This window comes from Telopea speciosissima, chromosome 1 (assembly GCF_018873765.1).
Source record: "Telopea speciosissima isolate NSW1024214 ecotype Mountain lineage chromosome 1, Tspe_v1, whole genome shotgun sequence".
NCBI classification, from domain to species: Eukaryota; Viridiplantae; Streptophyta; class Magnoliopsida; order Proteales; family Proteaceae; genus Telopea; species Telopea speciosissima.
In genome coordinates this window covers 41,191,337-41,202,175 of record NC_057916.1, presented here as the reverse complement: position 1 = coordinate 41,202,175, position 10,839 = coordinate 41,191,337, and the positions used below count along the sequence as shown (strand labels likewise).

Here is a 10,839-nt window from a genome sequence, read left to right as displayed (position 1 = left end):
CGGCGCCATGGGTACTACTAGCCAACTATGACGGCAGACTGTGTCAAGTACACCAAGGGATGTTGGGCATGTCAAACCCATGGACCAGTACAGCGGTTACCAACAACGGAGTTTAATCTAGTGGTCAAGCCATGGCCATTTAGGGGGTAGGCTATGGACCTCATAGGGAAGATTACCCCACCAGCTACGCGGGGGCATTGCTTTATTATTGTGGCCACGGATTATTTTACCAAGTGGGTTGAGGCCGTGCCAATGAAGGGAGTCAGTCAGGCCGAGGTCATCCAGTTCCTCAAGAGTCACATCATTCACAGGTTTGGGCTTCTAGAGACTGTCATATGCGATAACGGGAGCATTTTTGTTGGGGATGAGGTGGTGGCATTTGTGATTGAGTTAGGAATAACATTCACCCATGCCACCCCGTACTACGTGCAAGGCAACAGACAGGCCAAGGCAAGTAATAAGATTCTCAAGGGGTGTTTAGCGAAGGTTGTGGATGACAACCCACGAAGATGGGCAGACATGCTTTCTGAGGTATTGTGGGCATTCAGGATGTCACAGCGGACCAGCATGGCCACTACGCCCTTTGCGTTAATGTATGGCCACGATGTAGTGTTACCCGTTGAAGTTAGCATAAGATCAGCACGGGTGGCATTCCAGTAGGGACTCACGCCAACAGCCTACAGCGAGGCCATAATGGCTGAGCTCGATGACCTGGAAGAAGAGCACTTGGTCGCGCTAAACAGGATGCAGGTTCAGAAGAGGAAGGTTGCAGCCATCTACAATAAAAGGATATGCCCAAAGCACTTCCAGGAAGGGGACATCGTCCTGAAGGCCATACTCCTGGTTGGAGCAAAGGACCCCAGATTGGGAAAGTGGTCCCCAACATGGGAAGGACCATTTACAGTCTGTCAGGTGCTCCGGGGTGGGGCCTACAGGCTGTGTGACTTGGAGGGATGCATCCAGATTAGGCCCATCAATGGTAAGTTCCTTAAGACTTTTCATCCCACGATCTGGGACTTGGGGTGAACGAGGTAAGGGTATCACACTGTAGGAGCAAGGCCGCGAATTAATGGAAAAGCAGGCTTTACTTCTAAGGGAATGCAAACACGGCCTGGGTAGGCAGACCACAACAAAAGCATAAAACAAACAAAGTATTACTGTTCTCTTAGCAAAGGGGGGTGAAAGCATGCAGACCTACTTAGAAAAGTCTTGGGGGGTGGACTCTTGGATTTTAGTCCATTTCTTCTCCATCACTGCTAAGCGTTCATTGGCTATGGCCAAGTTGGCTTAGCGGCTTGGTCTTAGTGCTTTCTCCTGCTTAGCTTGGGCTTTGGCCGAGGTCGCCTCTGCGGACACGGCCTCAGAATCGAGAAGTTTCTTCCTGACTTCCTGATCCAATTCGGTCCTCTTAGATCGAAGAGTGGCGAGCTGGGTTTCCAAACTCTGGATGTCCTGATCCATTCGGGCCAACTAGTCTTACCCTTCTTGTACTCCACCTAGGATCATCTTGAGGCCGTCCCGTAGTTTCTACAGTTTCTCGTCTAGGGCATCGCTCTCTTTGAGAAGGGCTTCATAGGTCTGGACATTCTTGAGGGCAAGGGGGACCGCGGTGGTCATGTCGAACATGAAGGCAACGGCTCCATCTAGCCAGTCTTTGACCGGGGCAGGAAGGTCGGGCAGTAACAATAGTGTGCGAAGTGCCTCAGAGATGGATGTCAAATTGCCTACACTCATAGCCTCACGGAAGGGAGATTGCAGGAAGGACTGTAGGAGTATTTTTGCCTCGGTCTCCTGGGCAGGAATGGATCCAGGACCTAAGGCGTCGCCGATCTCCTGTTCATCGTTAGAAGAGCTCAGATCAGCCAGAAGGGCTTCTAGACTCACAACCTAAAAAAGGACGTGTCAGTACTGGTAAGACATGGGAGCTAATGTCAGGGCTAGGGCACACGTACCGTGGGAGTTACTACAGGAACAACATGGCTTGAAGGGGGAGGAGGCACTGGTTCATGTACTGGGGTCTTGGACCTACTGGGTTTGACCACACTTCTTTTTTGGTGCCAATTTCGGAGGCACCGTTTGAGTGGGAGGGGGATTCAGATTCCGAGGAGCTGGTGAGAACAACCTGAGGAGACTTAATAGTAACGGCCTATTTCAGGCGTGCGCTGGATCGAGTGCGGTCTTTCACTGAGCGAGAGGCAACTGAGGGAGATGTTGTCGTGGGGGCACAAGGCTTGGTTATTACGGTCTAGCCTTCTTGGAACATACTGGGAAGGAGGGCCTGGCGTCAGACGATCTTTAATGGGCTGATGCTCTTCAGCCTCTTGCTCACTGGAGGGGGCTCGTCCTCAGAGTCCTCATCATCTTCTGGGGTTGACCCATGATCACTTCGGGCTGACTGGACTGAGGACATGGGCCGCACTAAGGACTTGGCTGCGATCGCAAGAAGGTCGGTCAACAAAAGACAGGCAGGGTAGTAGAATGAGAAAGGGGGAACGAGGCTTACCGGCGACCTGCTTGGAGACTGATGCTTTCTTCCGCTATGGGGCAGCAGTCTGATGATTGGTAGTACCTGAGGATGAGGGGGGGGCTTGCTGCTTTTGGGGCAGGGCCGAAGTGGGAGGAGAGAAGTAAAGTATGCACCCCACCAGGCCGAAAAGTCTTCGGTAGTTGTGAGCTCCCTGACAAAGAACTACAACTCGAACTATGAAAGGACCAAGGCATTCATGGCTGAGGCATGAAGTATGTCAGCCACGTTCGAGTAGACCATCCTATCCAGCTCACAGTCCATAATGGAATAGTAGTTGGGGGGAGGGGTGTTTGCAAGAAATAATAACCGCAAGCATATGGGGCAATCGTAGCTACGGGTCGAACACGAGGAGATATATGCCACTCTATTTAACTAACTTAAAAATAATGTAAAGTGAACCAAATTAAAGTGTTAAATTAAACTAATGAAAATTAATGCAACCTAACTCATAAGCATCTAACAAAATTAAGGGATTAAATTGGCGTCCTAACACATTAGCATCTAACCTATCAAACTAACGCAAATTGAAAGGAATAAAAATGTAGCCACACATAATAACCACATAAAAAGGAATAAGGGAATAAAAGTGCATCCACAAACCACAACTATATAAAATAATAAAAAAAAATAAATAGAGGGAGAAGAAGAAGAAGATAGAGAGAGATAGAGGAGAGGGAGAATGAGATTAAGGGTTTAGAGAATGAGATACCTTGATGTGCTTGAACTGGATTGAACTTGCTTGCATGAATACTTGAATAAACTTACCATGGCTTTCTCTTCTAAATCTCCAAGTCTTGTCATCAACATAGGAACTTAGACTATGAAGCTTTAAACTAAAGCTATTACAACCATTAAACTAGACTTATGAAATCAAAACTAAGAACTTGAAAGAACTAATCTTATGAAATCAAAACTAAAAAACTTGAAAGAACTAATCTTATGAATCAAAACTAAAAACTTGAAAGCCAAAAATCACAATTTAGAAGGAAAAGAAGAGAAGAAATTTTACTAAGTGAATGAACTAAAAACTATAATAAAAACTGAATTAAAATTGAACTAGAAACTAACTAAAAACCAACATGTTACAACCCAAAGGGCAAGGGGTATTTATAGGGAGAAGGGAGAAGAGAGAAGAGGGAAGTGGTAGGAGAAATATTCCCTAAGAAAATAGAATATTCTCTTCTCCTTCCTCCTTTACAATGCTTGAATCCCAAGAAAAAGAGAAAAATAGAAACTAAGAGAGATAAAAATCCTAGCTACATAAACCTTCTATTTTTTTAAAAGTAACTTTCCTATTCTATTCTTGTGCTTTCTTTTCTTTGTAGGTGTCTTCTCCAAGCAATGAGATCAAGGCATCTTTGACTTTTCAACCTTCTATAGATGAGAGAATATCTTTCAAAAGAAATCTATCCCAAGTAGAATTCTAAAAGTGCCCTTGAAAAGTTGGAGGAGAGAGAGAGAGCAAGGGTGATGACTAGGATTCCACTCACAATTAATGAAATGTCAAATCTGTCCTTCAAAAAACTTAGAGCATGGGATGCTTATATGGGTCTCACTGTTGTATTTCTTACGAAAAATCACCCAAAATAGACCCAAATTTTGTCCAATTTGGAGTTCGGGAGCCCAAGATATCTCAAGTTGAAGTTGGACTGCTCCAGAGCCTTCCAAATGGAATCTTTCGGCTGGCAGAAAGATAACTTCTAATAATTATGCTAAGGCCCCTAGAATCTGAACTTTTGTTTTACTTTGTCCCTGGTCGACTGTCAATAATTACAAATAAATCCCTATCCCCGGAAACGGCCGTAACTTCTTCGTTTCAACTCGGAATCAAGTGTCGTTTGAACCGTTGCGAAGCTGACTCGACGGGCTACGCATCCATACTATTAACACCTCAAAATTATGCTAAGGGGTCCACTGTAATCACATTCAAATTTGATTGATTGACGTGATTCTTTCGGTGCTCAATCCAAACTTGATTTTCTCAACTCCTGGGTGCTTCCGGCTATTTTTAGCATCTTTTGCTCCATTTTCACAAGAATTCAACTAAAACCTGAAAAGCACAAGAAAGCACCGAAGTAACTCTGTCCAATGTGGTAAAATGTATGCTTTATGCCCTAAGATTTCACACATAAATGTGCTCATTAAGGGGATCGCCTGGCGGTGGCCGAATTGGCGCTCACAGAAATGGGGATTGTACATCTCGAAGCCGTAGGTGTTGTTCCCTGACGGCTCTAGGGTGACTCCTATGTGAAGATCCCGACAGACTAAAAACTTGCCCCTCAAACCTAGAGCGGAGGAAGGACAATCAATGGGTAACGAGAGCCACTCAGGGATGGCCTCTTCCGTCTGAAAGGGGAGAAAGAAATTGCCACTTGAGTCAGGCTCAAAGGTGGAGAAAAACTGGTAGTACTCTTGTAGGGTTTTCAGATCATGGTAGGGAGATGATGCAAACAAATAATCAGCCACAGAACGGGCTGGGAGTGGCGAGGGTATAGCATACAACTCAGTAAAGTAAGCACGAAGCCACATCTGGAGGAGCTAGAACGGGCCACCGCCATAATCAAAGTCGAACTCAGCAACGTTGTTGCAGCCCCGAAAGAGGGCGGCCAGAGCAAAAGAAGCTAGATCGACTACATGGCCTTGCCCCAGGGCATTGGCCAGGCATACGTAGGTCTTTGAAATCTTGTTGGACCGAACACAGGCGACATAGTGGCAGATCCAAAATAGAAAGAAGGCCGTAAGCTCTTGGGGGGAAACGGAGCCATGGGTCTCCCTGTAGGCCTGTAAATAGAAACTGTAACTAGCAGACTTGGTAAATTCAAGACCGTGGTGTATCTCAACCTCGAGGTCATCGGTCAGGCCAGGGGAGGAGTCGTTGAACTCTTCTCCTTCGGCTTTCAGGCCGGTGAGGGCTCTAACGTCCAAAAGGGTTGGGGTTGCCATCCTAAAGTAGAAATGGAAGGTGTTTATGGACCGTGACCAGAATTAGAGCGCAGCCTGGAGCAAGGGACGGTCGAGAGGAATGGAGGTGGTTGAGAGTTGCATGGCGTGAAGGATGCCGAGCTTGATCAACAACTCCGAATGGTCACAGACCACTCTGTCAACCCAGGTTTTCCAATCAGGAAGGTAATGGGGCCATAGACGCCCAAAGGCCCTACCCTTTACTTGCAGGGGGGTCGGCAATTGGAAGAGCAGCTATTCCCGCTCATATTTCAGGAAGTTGGACAAACGATGGGGAGGGGATGGAAAGGCCGGACCTAGTCTGTAGACAGAGGGCTCAAAGCAAGGAATCTGTACCTCGGTCAGGACTGCGGAGGGTAGGAGCGAGCATTTTTGTGCCAGTAATTCTTCCGCTTCCTCCGCCGCGATGGGTTCTGCAGGTTTCTTAGCCATGGCGTCGAGAGCAGAAGCTAGGCGAAGGTGAAGAGGAGAGAATGAGGGGGAAGACGAGACGGAGAGAGCGAAAGTGAGAGGGCGAAAGGCTTTTCCATTGAAAGACCCTCGGTAAGGAGCATGGGCTTAAATGATGGGCTGGAACTTGTGCCATCATTATGGCAACAGGGTTTGAAATTCAAAACCCTAGCGGCCCGAGAAGATGAAGCGGCGAAGGAGCTTTAGCGCGATGGATCAGCTGAAGGTGACTGCCATTTCTGCCACAACCCCCTCTGAGCTTGGGCCACATGGCGTCGCTCAGGGAGGTTGTGAGGGGCATTGTTTGCGGCCCAAACCACCTCGGTCTGGTCAGACTAGGCCAGGGAAGAGCCAAGGTTGAGCACTCGTCGTTGGTCCGAGATCAATGGAAGACACTGGAATGTGGCTGCACCCTAACAGTTAGGGGATGGCCCACGTGTCAGGGGCACAGGCAATGCTAAACACAGAACCGCGTCTCATGAGGAACATGAATGAGGACGATGCTAGTGGGCCCCACCACTGCCTTAGCAATTGGAGGCAGAACAGGCTAGTGGCGAGAGTGGCAACGCCTGATTCGAAGCAAGGAATCATGGACCGAGAAGAATGGCCCTGGTAGAAGTAGTTGCACAGACTGATAACCGCTGGTGCTTATCTTATATAAGGAGGACGACAGATTTGAGGAAGACACACAACACACCTGACAACCAGCACTTATTTTACTTGTTCTGCATTTTACCTTTCCTTGTTTCGTTTTTGCATTCTTTATTGCTGTTCTTGTCATCATTTGGGACTGGAAGGATGTACGGTCACATACTAAGGGTAACAGGAGTGTAAGCACAGGGCTCGCACTTGTATCTGGTATGATTGATTAATACATTTATTATTTCAGTTCATTATCGTTTGTGTCTCAAATCTCTCTAGCTTTTCATTGAGCAATAGCAGTTCGGGCTGTAGTCCGTAGTTGTTGACTTAACCCAAAAGACCTTAGAGCTACTCAGGCAGGAGGGAAACCTACTAGCCTGGTAAGGAGTCAGATTAGGCTATTCTCAGCCTCGTTTGAACCTGCGCAAAGGTTCTAGCATGCCCACACTATTCGCACCACGTGCGTATCCCCACGTGTGAGTGTTTGGGATTTCTATCACCAGCACAAAGAAAAAAAATTCAAGAATTAGATCCAAGCATGCCAAAATAACTTTTTGCGAGGATCAAAGTTAAGGGATTTAACTTCAGAGATGTACCATGCCCTAGTGATGCAGTGGGATCCGACTCCTCTACTTTCGCCTGCCCAGTACTGTTGTGCGCCCCCCACACACAAGCGCTGCAAAAAGTACCTCCTTACCCCCATTCGGGAAAGGGGCTCGGGCAGGGATAAGGCGGTACATTCCACCTTGCTTGTGTGTGGGGCGCACACGGCAGTAGGGGCAGGCGGAAGTAGAGGAGTCAAATTGGACGCAGTGAGTCTTGCCCATAGCAAGAAAGTCAGACTCTGGAGTAAGTAGGAGAAACCAGCTGTGCCCCAATCGTATTTCTTCACTCCTCCGATCCTCTCCAGATAGACTAAAAGGTCTAGGCTAATGGTGTTGCTGTTGTTGCTGAACAAAGAGTTGAACAAAGAGTTTCCCAGCATGTACAACTCAAAACTCCATGCCAGCTGGCCACACACGAACCTCTAAGAATCGTCAGTCACGACCTCCTTCTCCAGCCATTGCTTGTGAAACCAACACACAAGAGGTCAATTATCAGAAGGAACTTCGCCATTGAGGGTTTTTATCTTGTTTTTCTCAAGGGAATCCCAACCCTCCAAACATATAGAAGTAGCCTTTCCATTGAAAGAAAGGCCATTATTTTGGTCAGAGAATAAATCTTGGGAGTAGCTATTTTGGGGGAATATCCCCCCCCCCCCTTTAGAAGGTTAATTTTATCTAATGTCTTAGGAATTACATTATGTAAATTCCCCACTCGATATTTGAGGGTGGTGATTTTTAAAGGGAGGGTTTGAAGGGATCCCATGTTACCAATGGTAGACAGATTTAAAGGCTGCTTGGCAAGATGAAAGGGTAAACTATTATCTTTGGCTGGGAGAGTTGAGTTGGTTCATACTGTAATTTCTAGAATTCCTATTCATAAATTTTCAGTTTACTGGTGGCCGACTTCCTTTGTTAAACTTATAAAGAGGCGGATGAGGAATTTTATATGGACAAGTGACGTTGACTCTCTAAAAGTAGTAACTATGAAATAGGATGTGGTCTGTAAACCAAAAGTTGAAGAGGGCCTAGAGATTCAAAAATTACGGTGATGTAAATAAGGCTCGTTTATGTAAATTGGTATGGTAGATCAAGCATGAAAATACAGATTTGAGTAGGTTTTTCAAATCAAGATTTGTAAACCAAAGTAGTTCTTTTAAAAAAAAAATACAAACCCTCTTTGATTTTAATGGTAGTTTGTAGGATGTGGAATTTTTTGATGCCATCAAAGAGAGGTGGATCTTGGGGAACGACAAGTCGATCAAATTTTGGAAGGATTCCTGGTTGGTTTCTTCATACATTGAATAGGCATCAAGTTTGGATCCCTATCTGTTTCAAGATGCCAAAGACCTCATATTAGATTTCATCTCTGATCACAAGTAGACCTTTCCTACTGTGCATTTGGCCTCCATGAATAATATTTACAACTCTACACGATCAATCAAAATCTTCGTTTTCATCTCGATGATTTCTTAGGAAATAAATCAATATTTCTTTGGAAAATATGCATTCCAAAAAAAAAAAAAAAATGATGTAGAAATTCTGAATTTGCATTACAAAGAACGTGTTTTGAAGCCAATTAGACTCCTTTACTGCAAATGATTTTGTTCGTTGGAATTTTCCTTTGTGCCAAACACCATCCAAATGTAGAATGCCTTGGCAATTAGGTTTTGGCCCAAACATTAGAGGCCCAGAGAACTTTAGGATTACAATCCTAATCTCATTCCAAGCTAAATTAACATTGAAGATACCCGAGTTGGTTAAGCTCAAAGCACAAGAATCCTTTGGGAATTCTTGGCAGTCTCAACAATCTATTAATGATCTCTTTTTCTTGGTGGAAATGTAAAACAACAGGTTCAACTCTCAAGGCAGCGTGGTCATCTGGATTAATCCTCATGTTGGTTTTGCGAAATTGAAGAGAGGTGAACCATAATCAAAAGGTATGATCAATTTGGTCTTTGACCTATTAAGCTTTCGAAGATTGGGTTTAACCTTGCTGCATCAGGCTCCTCCAAACATCTCTGAATTTTTTTGGTGTAAACCACAACCTGACTGGGTGAAGCTCATGTAGGTCGACACTACGGTCCATGGGATTATGGTGGTTCACCTTGGGAAACCAATAATAATATAAGTTTCGAGTTCCCTATTTTAGGGAACTCCAAGGTTGTCCCTAGGGAACCCTAGGGTTGCCCTAGGGCACCCTAATCTGGCATGGGCATCCTATTTTCTATTTTAGGGTTTTTCATGGTTGCCCATGGTGCCCTACTGGAACCCTATTAGGGTTTGGTATGACAAACCAATGCCCAGTCCGTCTCTTTGACGTCCCATTAAACTATTGGGATCCATGTCATAGAGAAAAATCATCCCTATTCCATCTCATGGATAGAGGGATCCATCCCACACCCGAATGCGCAGCGAAAAACAATCGGTTCGGGTCACTTTCACATCCCATGAATGATCAATACAATTAAATCAATAGGATATAACATAGAATTGCTAACCTGATGAGTCTCAAGTGTTGCTCCTCCAATAGACAAGTTCTTCCTCCGATGAGCACTCCAAGCAAACATATCTGAACCTCTAATGGTGCAGCCAAGGTTCTTCAAGCCAATCCTAGATGCTCTTCAGTTCTTCAAGCATAAATCTGGATTTCCAAAATCCTAACTCTCAAACAAAGTAGAGAGCAAGAAGAAGGAGAAGAAGAGATCACAAGAGAGGGAGAGGGAACCAAAAATCATCCAAGAGGGGGGGGGCAGCCAAAAACATGGAGCACTGCCCCCCTCCTGCGTTTTTGGTTATTTTGTAATGCTAGGGTTTCCAAAATCCTAGATGGAAAAAATCCCAGTGAGAGTCTGACTCTCTCTCTCCTTGTTGGCTTTCCTGTTTAAACTCAAAGTGCTTCTAATTGGTGAAGAAGCAGAATCTAATAGAGAATGATAAAATTAACTAATTATTTTAATTTATGGATAATTACAATTAGCACCATATCTATTAATTAAATAAAAAACCAATTATTTTAGCAAATTCGAAATAATTCCCTACATGACAATAAATTATCAGGTACAACCCCCCCCACTAATCAACACCATCATTATGGAATCTAGGGCATGTACGCTTGTACTGCCAAACCCCATTCCACAGTACATGTCCATATAGAGTGTTTGTATATCTGATCGGGTCCCACAAAACTTGATAAAACACTTCAATCAAATAACTATACATAATCTATCATTTTATATAAAATAGGTTTTGCAAAACCCATTTCTATAACGACATTGGATCCAGATTTCGATCTGACCATACACAGACAACTTCAATCTCGGTGTTCCCAATCGGGCAGTGGTGACCATGTTGAGTAACTCCTTCACTCACAAAGTGTTCATGCATTCCCAGAACACCGGCTTTGACTCACTTAAGTCTCAGTCATTGATGAACCAAAGAATGCGGTTACACTTCGCAGTGACAGGGTTCCCTCAGGTACAGGGTCTCGGTGACACATGTCTATCCCTTCCTACATCTGGCAGTAATACATGAGGGAATCAACAAAATAGATTCTTCACTAATACACACATCGATCATGTGAGTACTTACATTCGTACCCTGACATCACATGTCTAGGCATACCCAATGCGATAACCATATGATAAGGGTTTCCAG

The 10,839-nt window shown here is 44.9% G+C and overlaps 1 protein-coding gene across 1 annotated transcript; it reads left to right on the top strand.

The window, feature by feature from the left end:
- Window positions 1-252: 252 nt before the first annotated feature.
- On the top strand, window positions 253-660 carry LOC122649628. The gene has a single exon (XM_043842863.1). It carries the CDS (start codon window positions 253-255, stop codon window positions 658-660), a length of 408 nt encoding a protein of 135 aa, XP_043698798.1.
- Window positions 661-10,839: the final 10,179 nt, after the last annotated feature.

What these genes read in the sequence shown, in the direction of transcription:
- LOC122649628 (XM_043842863.1), top strand. Translation starts at nt 253, where the DNA reads ATGAAGGGAGTCAGTCAGGCCGAGGTCATCCAGTTCCTCAAGAGTCAC.